Consider the following 17085-nt stretch of genomic DNA (forward strand, 5'->3'; position numbering starts at 1 on the left):
CAGTGGTGAGGTGTTGGTTTTGTGGTTTTTTTTTTTTAAAAAAAAAAAAAGAAAATAAGAATCTGTTCAAGATAAGCCTGAATCAGTTGATCATTCATTGAGGTCTTGTCCATCAGATTTCTCTTGGTGCACAGTTACTATCACATTCTGGAGTATCTGATTAATTTAGAGTCTGTTAATTAGCACTGGGGCTTCCTACATAATGAGGAGCCTTTGAAAAACACTCTGAAGTTAAAAACTGAGTTTTGAGCACATAAACGTACGTCAATGCTATCTACAACAGGAATACCCAGCCCTAACTAATTTAATGTTTTTCAAGTGAACATAAAATAGCACATGCTGGCAATCAGGGGATGAGAAGCGTAATCGCCTTCGTTCTGCAGTGGAGTGGTACCTGAGGCACTTCTGGGTGTCAACAGCAACTAGCCTGACGTGCTCACAGTAGTTTGAAACAATACTTGAAGACTTCACAAGCGTCTTGAACTTTGAAGGCACAAAGAGTGATTGAGGTTAGATTACAGCCTGATTGTGAACCAAAACCAGTATACAGCTCAGCTAGTCTTAGGTTGTGTATGTGTGAAGAGTTCATCTTTTCTTTTCAGTGTTGCTGCCCTCCGTCTGCTTAATTTTTCTGCATTTGTTTCTCCCTTTGATTTATTTTTCACTTGTGCTACCTGTCTCGAGATTGAGTCACAGTCATCATCTATTTGGACTCCCACCTGCAAATTTCCTTGTTCTCAGTACATTTTCTGACACACAACTGATTCAATTTTCCAGAAAGCTCTCTTGCTTGTCAGAGTGGTGCTTTACTCTCTATTACCGAGGTCTTTCTCTCTGACTAACGCCGTCCACCAAATCATCGCTCAGCTTTTCCGTGACCGGTCCATTAGCACACTCTCCTTCCCTCCCTCACAGCTTGCTGCCAGCTCTTTACTCAATGCCCTTCCTTCTGCTGTCAATTTTAAACTCTGGAGCTTTCTTCCTTGCCTCTCCTTGGCACATCTGCCTTCACATCCCTAAAAGCTTCCTGCACTGCTGTTGTTACTTCACGCAACACTCTCCTACTCCACTTCTGGTGTACAAGGGGGGGTCTCTAAACACATACTCATCACCACACTTGAGGAGGATGGTCCTGAAAGGTGCTTCTTGCCTCCAGCCAAGCCCCTCAGTTTGCTCCGATGTCTGCCTCTGTGCCACTGGGACCTGGAGGAGTTGACGATTCATGAAAAAATGTTTTCTGAGCACTGGATTTTTTTGATTGGGTGTTAGCTATCAAAACACCGTTAAAGTCAGTGTTAGGTGCTTCTTGCACTCGGCTCTCTAGTTCTTTCTAGTCAGCCATCATGTTGTGTACAGCTGAGGCACAACTCTTCCCCATCTCTTTTTGTGGGGCAACACGTGAAGATTCTGAGAGTCTGCAGCCCGTTCTGGCTGGGATGAAAAAACACATGGATGATGCTCATAAGGAGTTTCTATGCAAACAGAAAATGGCCCCCTCAGAATCACAGAATCATCCAGGTTGGAAAAGACCTTGAAGATCCTCCAGTTCAACCATTAACCTCACACTGACTGTTCCCAACTCCACCAGATCCCTCAGTGCTGGGTCAACCCGACTCTTAAACCCCTCCAGGGATGGGGACTCCCCCCCTGCCCTGGGCAGCCCATTCCAACACCCAACAACCCCTTCTGGAAAGAAATGCTTCCTAAGAGCCAGTCTAACCCTGCCCTGGTGCAACTTGAGGCCATTCCCTCTTGTCTTATTGCTTGTTCCTTGGTTCAAGAGACTCATCCCCAGCTCTCTGCACCCTCCTTTCAGAGACTTGTAGAGGGTGATGAGGTCTCCCTCTCAGCGCCCTGTTTTCTGAAAAACCTTATCAGAGGTTACTTGCCAACAAGCCGAATTCCACAACGTGGTCCAAACTGATGCAAGAGACAGCCCCTTCTGCTCCTTCCCTTTGCGTTCAAGTTCTTGTCAATTTGCTTCCAGTTACCCCAATGAACGCAGCCAGCTGAAAACAGTCCATACCTTAACACAGCAGAGATGTAACTCTGCCAGAAACACAGTTTTACCTTACAGGATGAGTTGGGAGTTTCTGACTGTGCTGCTTGGATTTTTATTTTGATGGCTACTCTAGCAAACTGACCCCATGCCTCTCCTTCTTCTAGAGATGAAGTTTCGCTTACAACTGTTCATGGGCATCCTGCTCCTTGCCTGCACTGCTTTCTATGACTAACTTTAACACTATTATTTTTGTTACTTACAAACATCTGCAGCCAGCAAGAGTTTTAAGTTGACAGGCAAAGGTGATATGCTGATATTAAGAATTCCAAGACAGCTGATATTTGAAATGGCATCTCACGTGCCCATAGAGTCTTTATACTGAACCATTAAAATGCTAAACATATCAGGATATTTTCTCAATGTAAGCAACTTGTCATAAACTACTCGTGCACAACCACATTCATGCAAATAATACGTTCAGTAGTGGTATTTGAAAATAGTATGTCACTAGATAGATCTTGCATTTGTCTTGGCTATCTACTAAAAATCATCACATCTATTTGGATGGTAAAAAGGGATCACAGTGTCATGCAGGTGGTGGTGGTGTCTTTGGGAATGTGATTGCACAGGCTCTCCCCAACAATCTTCCACTCTGCTCTCTTCATACCTAGGCAAATCCAGGCGTGGAAATGCTCTATCACACACATCAGCAAGGGCAAAACTTGGTTCTTATTACAAGAAATGAACCAGAAGAACCCAGTTTGAAGCTCAGATTCCAGGGTTTGAGATTTGCAGTTAAAAACAGAAGTGTATGTTTGAAAACAAATTTTCAAAAGTAGCTGTACTCTTGAGCCAGACAGCTCTTGAAGTCTCATACATGAAAAAAAAAAAGTTAAAGAATGGGTTACTATCAAGCCAGAAGCTGATTTAATTTACAGTGTCTGCCTAGGCCAGTGTCATCTTCTCTCCTAAGGGACACACACATCACCACACAGGACAATCGGGGAGTGAACTGCGTTGCTAGAAAACTTTATCATCTGCCAATGGTAATTAGCTGAGGTCCTGAAACACAAGGGATTTTATCCCTTATGCATTAGCTAACTAGACTCTTCTCACAATCTGTGTAAATATTATTTTTTTTAAGTTTCCAAGGATAATTGGGCTAGAGGGTTCCACAGGCTATTTGCATGTTGTAGAGTATTTAATATGTGTGCAGCTTTCTCTTTTTTTTTTGTAGTCTGAATGTTCTTGTATCTCATGAAAGAATATATAGGAGGCTTCAGTTCACTTCCCCACACTTTTTGCTTCTTTAGATATATTTTTATGGCATTCCATCCCACTTCTTTCCTCTCTCAGCTGAACGTTCCCAGTATTTCCAGCCTCTGCTTGCCCAAAACTTATCACATTACTGCCTTTTTGAAGCTCCAAGTTGGGCTCACTTTTGCGCTGCCAACTATTTTGTAGACATACTGACCAGAATTCAAGAGGCACCAAGTCCCTCGGCAGAACCCATGCTGTTTTGGCCTGATCCTGTCATGTGAATCTTGACATTATACAAACTTTCAGTACCTATTCTTCATACTAAATTAGCACAGCCTGGTCAGTTCACTTCTAAGACACCAATTCCTTCCCAACTAAAGAACTCATTAAAATGGTGGGGGCAATATCTGTTGACTTCACTGTTGTGGGGGCAAGCACCGATGTGGATTAGCTGTGGATGTAGCTATTAATACAAGAACCTGCACTCACAAAATCTCTGAATGTTTTTCAAATTTGCCAAAAATATCTAAAGGTCTTGTTAACAGCTTTGCAATGCTGCACCTGAGGAATACATCCTCAGTGAGTGAGGAGAAAGGTTTGCACACTCGTGCAAGTGTATGGGAGAACATGAAAGATGTACACGAGACAGTAGTAGTCCTGGTTGTAAATTCTGTACTTTCTGTTGCCTCTGCAGACAACCCAGAACATTGTTGTCTTAAATAATTTCTGAATGCTATCTTTGCATCTCTCTATATAATACCCTTTTAGTAGAAAGGGTAACATATCTTCCAGAAAGTTGTTTTATGTTGGGGTGAAAAATAGCCTCATAAAGCCATACCTTTACAAAGACAAAGGGCACATGTGTGTCACAACAGTGGCCATTCCACGAAGCACGCTGAGCCAGCTCCAAGACTTAGAAACACATGAGGATAAGCCTTTTTCCAGACTAAGCCCTTAACAAAAGATTGTGTGTAAACAACATAATCTACAGAGGAAAAACTTGCTACATTTTTTTTTATCATAACTGAGATGCATTTACTGAGCACTGCATGACGCCTTCCTTACAGAGGAGCAGCCTTTTAGATCTTTGTTCCCTCAAAATATGTGCTGAAGTAGCTTCTTCCAGCTGGTATGCTTATTCCATAAATTTTCTATTAAAGGGCGTCGTGAAGCTTTCTGAGTGGCCATCAAGAGCAAAGTGTTCACGAAGCAATTCTTGCTTTCGTACTAGCTCCTCTATTGCAGCTTCAGGGGCCCAAATCTACAAAATAAAGGTATTTCTAGTTAATTTGGATATGACTTCTGCAACTGAAGCATTAAGAAGATATTGTTAGCCAAACAGAGCCGTGTTCTAGCACTCTTTTTCCATCCTGAGACACAGAAGAAAAATAGTGCAGCCTCTGAGTAGAAGACACCACAATAATTTGTGTATATATAAGCTGAGCGTTCTCTTGTTGTCACTTCCAATCTATAACGTGATGTGGGCTCAGATCAGGGATAACATGGGGAAGAAGATCCAAAGCTAATTGTTTAGAATGACTGACTCAGGCTCAAGATCCTCAGAGCAGAAAATAGTAATTAGCGGTAGAGTCACTGGTTTGCAGCCTTGTTCCCCTGAGACCACTGCAGAAACTAGCATATACTGGGGTTAGGGAAATGGTAAACAAGCTCTAAACAAAACTTCTCAGTCAGCATTGGCATTCCCTTCCTTTTGAAGGAGAAAAGAAAAATAAATACTTCTGTGATCTTTTTCTGTTTCTTGGTTATTTGCAAATGGGTATTAACAAGTCCCTGATACAAAAATTACATTTCCAGTATTCAAACTCTAAGAAGTAAATATTTAGTGTACTGTGATCCATTTAGTTCGGTAACTGTCACTGACATAAGTAATCGTGATAACTAATTAAGAAGGCAATTTAGAAGCTGGTGCTGGTCCCATGCATGAGGACTCCTATCCTTTAAGTGTAGGAATGTAAAAATCCGTACCGTGAATGTAGTTGCATTTAAGTTTTACTGCAGGTCCACTTTAATCCTATTTTAAAACCTGGTAAGAGCTTGATTTCCATTATAAGATCTTTATATAAATATATGTGCATGTATGTAATACATATACGCACGTGATATATAAACTCTTTAGTTTACTGTTGGTTTGTGGCAATGTCTCTAGCCTGTGTCACGTCATCCATAAGCTAGTTGAATTGTGGAGTCATTTCATCAGCTCGTTCTGGGTTTTGATCCCCAGCAAGGTCTACCTTTAAATTAATGTCAACCTGTGCTCATGTTTTGCTATAGTACGTACTTTTCTGGGTTTGAATGAGATGTCATCTTTCTTGGTAGCATCACTGGTTATCAAAGACTTCAGGTAAGTAACACTGTCCTTAAGGGAATGCGTTGTGTTTTCAAGAATGGATTTTTCTACAGCTGGCAGAGATACCTGTGAAGGCTGAAAGAGAAGAAGTTATCAGTTACACAAATACATGATGTTCGGAAGCAAGGCACACATCCTGCATCTTCTGATACTTCTTTTGCTGTCTATTTACTGTGGGTGTATTTTTCTTAATCTGTTCAGAATCTGTTTTTCTTAAAGCTCATATTTTTTTTATAACCAAAAATTGTGAGGGAAACCCTTTAAAAGGTAGGGGATGACTTTCCTTCTTGGACACTAAAACATTAACTGCTCTTTAAGACTCCCAAGATAATTACCTAGTACTACTGGTGATCCCATCCTGTGCCAGGTGATGAATAAAGAAGCACCTAAGGTTGTCATCCTCCTGTCTGTGAAAGTCCTGTGCTATCCCTGACAAATTCAAAACGTTTCTGAAAGGGGGAAACCAACACTTGACTACTGGGGTATATTTACTGCACCATCCAGGGCAGGGCTGCTGAAGGACACTTCCAGCAATGCAGATACAATCGCATTTTATCTCTAAATAGCATCCTGCGTCTGACTAACAAGTACCACTGGTAAATCAGGAAGATCTCATCCACAATAAGACAAACAGGATGTGGTCATGGAGGCTGGTGTCAGCTTGGGAACTCGGGCTACTCAAGGCTTCCAGGGGTGCAGGAAAGGCATTCAGAAGTACAACAGCCAAACTTCAGTGTGGGATTTGAGAAGCAGGACTCAGGTCAACAGTAGAAGAAGGAAGATATGAGACAAGCTGGGAAATGAGAAGTCAGCAAGCCTGGTATTGCCTCAACGAGTTGTATTAGCAGAATAAAAAGACCTTTCTACTAATTTGAAGGGCCTTGGTCTTCTCCTGTGAAGAAACAGGTGCTCTCTTTAAAGAAATTGTGGTTACTAATGTTCAGTATTTACCACGTCAGAGCTGGATGATCATAAACTTCAGGAGGAGGGGGAGAAGAAGAGGAAATATTTTTCTGTTCCCTGTCAGTGATATAAGACATAATTCTTAAGTGGGATTGGGGAAGACACAAAGTTCATATAATTACCAAGTCAAAATTTCAACCAATGAGCAAGTACTAGTACTGCCTTTCAAAAATACTAACTTTCACAAAACTGCCTGATTTATAGCTTTAGAGAGACATGGATGGCAAATAAATGAAAGAAAGAAACACTCTACTAACCATTAGCAAATAAAACCCTGTTACCATCTCTCATACCTCTTTTTTCACAGCTTGTACCTCTACAGGCATCTTTGTAGAAGGTGACTTTGGCTTCACCACTTTTTCTTTCTTTGCTTCTTTTTTTTCTGGTACTTCTGGCAAATTTTCCAGTTTATTTTGGAGCAGATCAATTATTCTAGAATCTGCAAATACCTTAGCAATATCAAGAGCATTCTTTCCTGTATTTAAAATAAACAAACACCTATATAAGCCATTAAAATGAACCTTGGCACTTGTTACTGCAACTGGATAATGACACTACAGTGAACTGAACTTAATTAGGTCTCTATTTTATTAACCATTCGGTGTGCCAGCAGCATGCCTGACATTGGTGTGAGGAGTGGCAGTCATCACCACTGCTTACAGAAATGACCTTGAAACCAAATATTGCAGGAATTCTTGGGAGTGATTGCTTTGCTCTTAATGTCCTGACATTTGCAGCTTAATATACTGGTCCTGTAGGTTGTAATTTTGATTTTTGAGAGCCGAGAGCATTTAGCACTAGGAGATAACTAGCATAGTACAAGGTTAGGAATGTAGAACAAGTTATTGTAGGTCTCTACCTCTTCCAGTACTTGCTCTGTGGTTGGTAATGAGTGAAGGGAAAGGCCTGTGCTTTAAATGGGGCTGAACACCTTCAGTGCTTAATAAAGGAAAAACTCTCCTGGATCTTATGAGATGAGACCCTGTGGCCGTAAAGCAGTTCTGAGACTAAACTGCTGTGTGAATTGGAACTTCACACGGTAACAGAAAGGGAGAATACACATCCCTTCTACAAGCAGAGTTTCACCTACTAGGCATTTTGGCAAGGAAAGTTTCATTTTGTAGCAATGTTGCTTCCTACGTGAGAACAAGGGCTTAAAATGTGATAAATGTTAACTGTTTAAGTACTCCAAAAATAGAGGAAATAATACAGAATGAGGGATCTGCTGTGAGGAGGTAACACTTCAGTATCAGTTCAGATTTGGTTTTGTATTAAGTGTTTTTTTCTGAGTAATATTTACATGTTGAGCAGTGAGAAATTTCTTTCACCAGTGCTGCCTGTGCATAAAAAAAATAAGTGATTTAAATGGGTGGCAGGATACACACTGGCCACAACTAAAATCTAATTTTCTGTCAAATATTATTAATAACTAGAGAGAATTTTTCCATTAAAGCCACTTATAACTGTATATATCTTGTGAGGAGCAACAGTCTGCTCAATCACATAATTAATCATGTTACTTTATTTTCTAGATGCATAAAACCCATGAAAGCTGCCTACTTACAATACTGATTTCACACTGTAGAAAACTAATTGAACCTAACTGTTACCTTCATCCTGATCCTGATAGCAATCATAAATTCAGAACACTTCTCAAAGTGTTCCAAGAACTTGGGTTTTTCAATAAAATATGTATACAAATAAGGAAAACAGGCCTTCTGGGGGGACATTGATATTTACCATTGCTGTTTGTGGTTTGGATGTCAGCACCCGCACTGATTAAAAAATAGACTATATCCAATCTGCAGATCTCGATGGCTCTCATCAGCGGGGTTGTGTTGCCTATTGCAGGTGCATCCACGGCGGCTCCAGCCTTTACTATCAGTTCAGCAACGTCTAGGTGTCCGTTATAGCAAGCATGATGGAGAGGAGTCCACATGAAATTGTCTGTTGCGTTTACGTCGGCCCTACAAAAGCAAGGGAGGTTGTGGCAGATGACAGTAACATCCACAGCTCCAAGTACAATCACTGTTAACTGCCCACTGCCATGGCATATTCAATGTAAATAAATATTTTCATATTGCTACTGCTACTCTGAAACCATTTTAGTATCTGATCTATTGCTTGTCACAGAATAGTAATTGTAAGAGTGTGCCTGGCTGGTGATTATATTCCACTCCAAGCCAGCACAGCATCTGCTATGTGGAGGCTTTCACAGGTACAGAGAAAAACAGGCATTCAAACAGCTTAGTCCTGTAAAATGCTGCTAGCAGTTGTGCTCCAGCTTCACTGAGAATGGCAAAAAGCAGATTAAGCAATTGAAAAAAGAACGCTTCTGGACCAAGAACAGGTGCTCCAAAACATGGGGCAAAATTGCCTACTGTTCAGTTTTCAAATGAGTTAGAGAAGGTCTCTCTCAGAAAATCTGAGGATTTAAAACTTCTTCAGCCGCTGTGTCGCTGGCCTAGATCTGTTGCTGCTCCCAGGTTAAAACTGGCATGTTCTGGAGGATGCGAGGGCTCGTTTGGGGGAGATATTTGCAATATGCTGCCTTCAGAAGAAGCTGAGGGGAAAAGCATTATCAGCTCTTTAGCAAATGGCTGCCTCGGGAGCTTTTGGGCTGGGGTCATGCAAAAGCAAGGCTTGGGGAACAAGAGCCACAGGAACCCCTTAATGGTGTTAAAAGGGAAGAAATATGGTTCCCCCATACCTCTGAAGCAAGAGCAGTCCATGACCATGCCCAGATCTGCAATCTCCCACATGTGCCATGCATGGGTTCAGAAGGGGTCAAAACTTCATGAGGGGATTCCCCGGTACTCAAGCAGGGTGAATTACTTTGCATGGTATTTAAAACAGCCTAGAAGTCCTGAACTGAACTACTGTCCCATTTACTCTAGGGACAAAGAGCTGATGTCTTCCCAACAGACATGGAGGGAGGGAGAACGAAGAAAAATTATGAAGGAAGCTGCTTCCAGGGATAGCTTTTTGCTCTTCAGGTCAGATGATTAATATTTAACTCTAGATCAAAAGAACAGATCCATCTGTTCTTCCTTTCTTGTTTAAACTTTTAATCTTTTTCAGAACTCTACCTTTGGTGAGATCTTATGACGGTACATTCCCTGACCTACCAGTTTTACCTTTGTTATCTTTCAGTTGTTTAGCTGTTTTGGTTTACTTGTACGCAGTTTTCATTTCCTTTATGTTTCTTGTTAAAATAAGCAGTTGCAGTTATTCCACTTTCTTTCAACCCAACCTCCGTGCCTGTACTGATACTCTGTCTGCCCCTGAATCCTTTTTGCTAACTTCATTCTATCAGAAACAAACTGGTCAAAGGGAACAGGGACAACACAGCACTGACTGAAAAATTCTTCAGCCTCTTCTCCTGATCAAGCATTGAATTTGCCTTTAGCCCAAATTTAATTTACTTCTAAGTCTTTCTGGAACAAGACAGAAAGTAGATACCACCAATTTATGTTTAAACCTCAGCATTTTCTATAGCTCTGGATAAATGTTTTGTTTTCTATTCGATATGGATTTGTGATACTGTATGGAAAAGGTTATATTGCAAAAAGTATTTGAACTCCCGTGCCAAACTGAAAGTATCTGAAAGTTCATGCTGCTGAAAGATGCAAAGCCAAACGCTGTACCAACAAGTTTCCTCTCCATTTTATGATTTCTGTCAATTTTAAAATTTCAAAATTGGTACTGTTTTTATAAACTAAGTTATTCCATTTCTACATCTAAGTGTTAAACACGATGAGATGTGACTCCAATGCTGTCTAGTGAGGCTTGACAAAAGCAGTGGAGATTAATTTGCTAACTCTTGCATCCTTTTCTTTGGAAGACCTGAATATACACATTTACACAACTTTCTATATGCTCCAGGAATGTCAGTGTAATTACCAGCATGTGTAAAGACCCATGAGCTGTTAAGTCTTTGCAGGAATTGGAGCAACGACTACAGCCACTTATCCTTAAAAATTAATGTTAAAATGAATTCTAACTATATGTAGAGAACAAAGCTAATGTGTGAGTATCTTTGAAAAATGTTCATTTAAGCGTTTATGTGAATGACTGTAGGACTACAGCAGTCTGACAACAAAAAAGAAGAGATTATGTTATTACACAAGTAGGACTGAATCTTTCTTAAATTGCTTTCATTTTTAAGCTGTCATTGAGATTTTTTCACAAGTGTGTCTGTAGGGTACAAAATTGCTGAAGCACTTCTAAAGTAAGGAACAGAGTAAATAGCAGCACGAGCTTCTGGTGTAAATCCTGCTGCCTCAGCCTGCTGAGGCTGCCGAGGAAAGTGATTATAAGGCTTATCCCCTTAAAACATTTGCATGCAAATGCCCTGGCATGTAGGACAGGGAAGTCAGGGATTGCCTTGATGATTTCAGGCAAGTCACTTGAGCCAGATTTCCCCAAAATCATTTTTGTGATTTTGAGAGTTGAGTTTTGAGGATGCACTATTTGAGACATGGGTGTGAACTAACTGCAGTTCCAACAGATTGGGTTTGCAGGCACTCTGCTACTGACCCCAATGTCAACAGCCCAGACGCCAAAAATTTCAGACCTGGGGAACTTACTTCCTTTCTATTTCTCTGTTACTAAAATGTGAAAAATAATAAACTAACCCTCTGTAGCTCAGGATCTTATGGAACTAAACATTATGTAAATAAAAAACAAAGCATAGTCTGTTGCACCCAAATGTTTACTGGAAATTTATGCTTTTGAAAGCCCTTCCAAAATAACAATTTAAAAAAAAAAAAAAAAATCTCTGAAATGATCTTACCCCTTTTCCAGAAGATACTGCACAACATCTATGTTCCCACTTGCACATGCAGTCATCAAAGGTGTTTTGTAATATTTATCTTTTATGTCTACTGGCACACCCTCCTCAAATGCTTTCTGGAGAGACAGAATGTCTGCTGCTCTGACAAGGTAGTTAATATTCATGTACGTTTTCCTTGGCTCATCTATATACCAGGCACGGTCATCGTGCACGGGATGGGCAGATGGGTGCTCTCGGTCGAAATGGCAGCTACCAGCAATGTTCTGAACAGCCTCAATCATGTACACAGGGAAGCCGTCCTCCCTGCGCGGACATGCGCTCTTCGGAATAACACAAATCGGCACGGGGATGGCGACGCCTCTTTTGCCTCTTCGTTTTTTCCCTTTCTTCCTCTTCTTCCCTTTGGGTCCAAAGGACTTTATAAGGCAGCTTTTCTGCAAGTATTTAGAGCCTTCAAAAAACTCTTCTATGTTGATTCCCCCAGGGTGAGATCCTTCATGAATTTCAGCAATAGTTTGTATTTGTTCAACATCCACAAAGGCACCCTGCTTCTGAATAACTGATACAAAATCATCTTTAGCTACCGTCCCATCTCCTTGGTCAACGGCCTCAAACGCCTTGCGGAGGGCAGCCTGGTGCTCCAAGGACCAGTCGTACAGCCTCAGTGCCCAGCGGGGGTTGTCCTCCTTAGCCCCAGGCTTGGACTGTTTTATAAAGGCATTTTCAATTTTACGCAGTTCTGCTACTGCTGCTCTAAAACCGCCTTCCTTGGCAACAGCTCTCGGGGTCTTCTTTAACAAGTTTTTCCATGTAGGATCACAGCCTAAAAATAGGGATATAATTTCACTGATAATTCAGTGGAATTCCTAATTACACAATATAAGAGACTTGTAATATGCATGCGACTAATTGCCACGGATCTACAATTTTATACTGTCTTAAGTATAAACAGTGATAGTAGATAGAACCACATCATTGATCCCAGACTGGAAGGTTATCCACATATCTGTATTTGTTTCCCAAAGGGAGATTCATTGGGCAACCCATGCTCTATTTATCTGTCCACTCGTGAATATGTATAGAAAGGCAGATGTTCAGTGGAAACTTTAACTTCGCTCACCCGTTTAAGCAGAAATGTAAGAAGAAACAAACTAAGATTAAAATACCACTCGCTGTTCTGTACCCTAACGTTGCAATTTGGTGATGGATCACTAAAATGTTTGAATCTCAAAACAGAACACAGGATTTTGTATGGTCCTCTTGGATCCAAGTGCTGTGATCATCTGATTAAGTTAGAAAATGATCACAGCTGCTTTGGAGTATGTTTCGATACCCATGGGCATGAAGTTTTCCCCATGACTATACAGAGATATTTTTTAAATGATCCGCAAACCAAAAATTATTTTTCTGTTGGAAGTTTCAAATCAATAGATCTAAAACCAACTAAAACTGGAAGCACTTAATACAGTCCAATTCTAAGTTATACAAATCGATGATGTTTCTGCTGCTTTCTTTGAGAAATGTTTTTTCCCAAACATGAGAGTAGAAGTCATAATAGCCTGTTAGGCACTTCTTAATGAGAACTACATTTGCCACATGATACCTGAGAGTCAAATCCTTCATAGATGCCCAAATGAAACCTTTACTTTAGCACAGAAATAGAATATAAATGATAATTGCAAAGTAACTTATTTTTAATGTACCTCTTTGCCCTATGAACTTGCAGCAATTTGCAAATCCTCCCTCCGCAGCGTAATGAAGTGGTGTGTTACCATTCATAGCAATCAGGCCCAAGTCTCCATTATAAGCTGAAATAATCCTCAGAATCTAGAAAAACAAAGACAGTACCATCAAAAATCTTGTTTGTTTCTTAAGATGGGGAAGTGTGAGATTGATTTGCAAATAAATGCAGTTCATATGTTCCCAGTTTATACAGTGAACTCCTCTCCCTTGCCCAGCTGATCTATGTGCATGTAATGTTCAAGTTTTCCATAGTACTGTGCTCACTTAACTGAGGAAATAGAAACCTTGTTCAGTTGTAGACATCAAGGACAATCTTTGCTGCTGCCAGCTTACTGCAGGCCACCGTCTTAAAGTAACTCTGACATTGCATGCACAATCAAAACTGCATAATTTTATATACTTTGAAGATGATATGGGGGATAAAGAAAAAAGTGCCTACCTGCAGCTGTTTGCATCTGCCCTTCTTATAAGGATAATGTTTTATCCACGTTACAGAGCTACGTGACATGCTACATGTTGAGAGAAACAAGCTCTCCAATGGAGCTGTTCGCACCAGACAGCCACACTAGCACATGCACTCAGAGGTACCTTGGCAAAAAAGGCTCTGCAATTATGAGATTCTATCACTGCTGAATTCCCTTTGATACTTAAAAAGAAGCTGCTTTTGATTGCTGATTATTATGCTTTGATCAGCTGAGATTCTGGACTCAAAAAAACCCCAAACCCCAAATAAAAACACCCAACCTCCAAAAAAACAACCAAAAAACCACCCCAGGTTTGGCTTTGCAGCAATGCTTTAACGCCACAAATGATGATACCTCAAAAAAGCCTCCTTTGGCTGCAAAATGTGCAGCGCTGTGTCTTTCAAGGTCAAATAGGTTAACATCGACTCCGCTCTCAAGTAGACCACGCACCAGCTCGAGGACACCTTCTCTTGCAGCTTCCATTAAGGCTGTGCGACCAGTAGCCTGCGAGGTAGCAAGAAAACAATCCAGAATTTGTTTTGTATGCTGATTCATGGTGGAACAATACAATCTGATTGGTGCCAGGTGGTGTAAAGCTGAAGGCCTCCTTTTAGGTATTACCAAAATAAAGGAGACAAGTCTAATAGTTTCAAAGATACTTGTAGGTAAACTTTAAGAATCTAGTCATAATGCTGCTAAAATATGTGTAGTCAAATCCCAGCGATGCAAGTGAATTAGTAACTTGAGTCCCTTGAATCGTGCCCATGAAAATCAATCCCTTAGTTAAGGAATTCTTTATTCTGTGTGCATGCTCTCATGCACATTTACAAAATTTAACACAAAATCCCACCTCTATCATGAAAGAGCATCAGGAGCTATAGCTGGAGAAGTGCTACCGGGAAGGCAGGACAACTGGGGAATTTCACTGCTGTTCTGTCTGAGAGGAAAAGTTCACGTTCCAAACATTAGTGCTGTGCCTTTTTCTAGTTAATAGTGTATTTTGAGGATTAGCAGTACTTATTTATAATGGCTGACTTAGTAGATCTGGTGAGCTTCCCAAGAACAGAGCACACCTTGCATCAGGGATCGCCTGCTATTAAAATATTGGCCCACAGCAACACTTAGACTGACTTGCCACTCTACAGAGGGGCAAAGAAAGCAGTGAGCCATGGATGTTGCCCCGCTGAATCATTTTCTTCCCTGACATCTGGCTTTCTCTGGGCCTAGCAAACCGTTCCCATTACGTGCCCATCATATTACCAAAAAATTGCAGGTTTCTCATATTGTAGGTACACTGAGCGCATGAGAGGATGGGATAAGGATGTCCAAACATCGGTTCTGCTATAGCTACAAGCTAGGAAGGATACTGCAAAACTAGGACCAAAACAAAAGCCATGGGTAGCTTTAAGGTAAAGCTTGAGCTCCTTGACTTGATCAACACCAGAGAACTTCAGTCCTTCGGGTCTTTGTTAAATTAAGGAAGTAAACAAATAAATGACTTAAGACATACAAAAGAGAGAAAAGAGTTTCTTATGTCTCATCCCTGCCTTGATTCTTCACCAGGTTTTTATGTTGGATTAATGTTTTAGTGTACATTATTTTAACCCTGAAAACCTTAGGGCACATCCAAGCAAAGTACAAATCAGCATTGCTCCACTGAAGTACAGTGAACTGCAACACCTAAGAGCTGGCCCAGTTACATTTTGGATTTGTATAATATTTGTACTCTAATCTATAAAAATCAACATCAGGACATGTGGTTCAAGCAGAAGATTTAACTCCCTGCTCCTGAAAAAAAGGGCGGTACAGAAGAAGGGAATAGGCATGGCCACAGAGTCACTTGTCATTGCTTTATTATTTTAATGTCAGGATTTAAGGTCATATATTCTAGTCATCTGGTAACTATTCTATACTCCTGTATATATGTTCTTAGTTACAGAAATATTCATACTGGGTTTCTTGCATTGGGATTTGCGCCTCTTTCCAAGAAACTCATACATATTTCTTTAATATCATGAGCTTGCTCACAGGCTTGTAGAAATACAGGCTTCTCATCAGTAGTACAGTTGTTAACATCTGCACCATAATCCAAGGCAATTTGCATACAGTTGTAGTGCCGTCTTGTAGGTAAAATGCAGTAAAACAAGACACCTGTAAAGAAAAACAGCAGGGATTATGGTGCAATACTGAATTATTAGAAAGGTTACTTAGGCTGTAAGCTTCACAGCTGAAAGGATGAACTCCTTCAATAGAAACCCACTCACTTCTCTTAGGGTATATACATGCAAAAAAGACTTCTGGTTTAGGGCCTTTGAACTTGGGGAGTACACCAGCATTTAACAGGTGACAGGTCATGGGAGGAACATGATTCTCAATCGCCAGTTAGCTTTCAGCTACGTACTGGAGAGACCTGTGATTTAAAGGCCTAGACTGTTCAGGGAGAATTATTTTCATCAAAGCTCTTACGGCCAGTAGCTTCTGTTGAGCTGTAAGGACTACCTTCAACCACGGTTCCTCTCTACAGATTGGACACAACATACGGAGCAAGTGTGTAACACGGTAAGGGGCCGTTTTATGGTATTTCTGGTCTGATAAGGTTCCCTTTTACTTACCTTTCCCTTCCTTATCCACAGCAGTCATGTCTGCTTTAGCTTTTGCTAATAAATCCAAAACCAACTCATGGCCTAGCTCAGCTGCCTTCATGGCTGGAGTACGTCCCATTTTGTCCTGGACATCTGGATGAGCTCCTTGCTGCAGCAAGAAGCTGCACATGTCCGTGTCATTTTTAACACAGGCCAAATGAAGGGCACTATATCCTTCCACAGGCTCTGTGAAATTAATGAGATTTGGGAACCCCTTCTGGACCAGCTTTTCTATTTGTTTCTTGTCTTTCTGGTGAACGCACTGAAGAAGTTTGTAGATCTGTAAGTTTAGAAGTCTGTTATCTACCGGTAACATCGTGGCATAAGAAAAAATTGGCTTCTTTCAAGGAAGTAATTTCTGCATGGGGAGAGAAGAAAACGTGTACATTCAGAGATGAGATTATAATTACATAATAGTAAGAACAGGAATCAAACTATGTTCAAGGCATGAAAATATCTGCTTTAACTTGATAGAGCCCTAAGCTTTGAATGAATTTATCTCATTTGGTATATACAGCCTATATAGGGACTATATAAATACATATAGCACCCTGTAAAATTGTTCTTTCTAGTCTTCAAACTGTTCTGAAGAAGTCTCATTCAAGGTGAAAATTAAGAAACTGCAAGGCAACTGCCTTCCATTCAAGGTACTGTTATAATCTACAATTACTTGGAAGCCTAAGGGGAGGCTGATCATTTGTCATTTTAGTACTTCAAAGGTGAAAAAAAAATCACAAGTCACAGTGTCCTCTGCACTTGCTGAAACATAAAATTGATACTAGCATCACCTCACCAGTACCTGAGCACCTTCGGTTTTTTGCTAGTTGATGCATGAACTTCCTGCTGGG

General features: G+C 40.6%; 1 protein-coding gene across 2 annotated transcripts; it reads right to left on the reverse strand.

Annotated features, from left to right (window-relative positions):
- Nucleotides 1-3140: 3140 nt before the first annotated feature.
- ANKEF1 (ankyrin repeat and EF-hand domain containing 1) lies at nucleotides 3141-16579 on the reverse strand. 2 transcript variants are annotated; one of them, XM_074864914.1, is made up of 9 exons: nucleotides 16208-16579; nucleotides 15547-15746; nucleotides 13950-14099; nucleotides 13092-13215; nucleotides 11389-12211; nucleotides 8334-8560; nucleotides 6887-7068; nucleotides 5562-5705; nucleotides 3141-4523 (listed from the first exon to the last, which is right to left on the reverse strand). In XM_074864914.1, the coding sequence occupies exons 1-9, from the start codon at nucleotides 16551-16553 to the stop codon at nucleotides 4398-4400; spliced, it is 2322 nt and encodes a 773-aa protein (XP_074721015.1). In that variant the 5' UTR covers nucleotides 16554-16579; the 3' UTR covers nucleotides 3141-4397. The 2 variants fall into 2 exon arrangements, with proteins under 2 accessions (XP_074721015.1, XP_074721016.1); XM_074864915.1 differs by having other exon boundaries at nucleotides 15624-15746; nucleotides 16208-16469.
- Between the last annotated feature and the right edge of the window lie 506 nt (nucleotides 16580-17085).

The sequence above is a fragment of the Strix uralensis genome, chromosome 3, assembly GCF_047716275.1.
Source record: "Strix uralensis isolate ZFMK-TIS-50842 chromosome 3, bStrUra1, whole genome shotgun sequence".
In the NCBI taxonomy this organism is placed as follows: Eukaryota; Metazoa; Chordata; class Aves; order Strigiformes; family Strigidae; genus Strix; species Strix uralensis.

Bases quoted from the DNA above. Each gene is read 5' to 3' on its own strand.
- ANKEF1 (XM_074864914.1), bottom strand. From the start codon at position 16,553: ATGTTACCGGTAGATAACAGACTTCTAAACTTACAGATCTACAAACTT. The intron at 15,747-16,207 runs GTAAGTAAAAGG...TTTTCTTTACAG, and splicing joins TGTGGATAAGGAAGGGAAAG to GTGTCTTGTTTTACTGCATT. The intron at 8,561-11,388 runs GTAAGATCATTT...TTGCTTTTGTAG, and splicing joins CAGTATCTTCTGGAAAAGGG to GGCCGACGTAAACGCAACAG.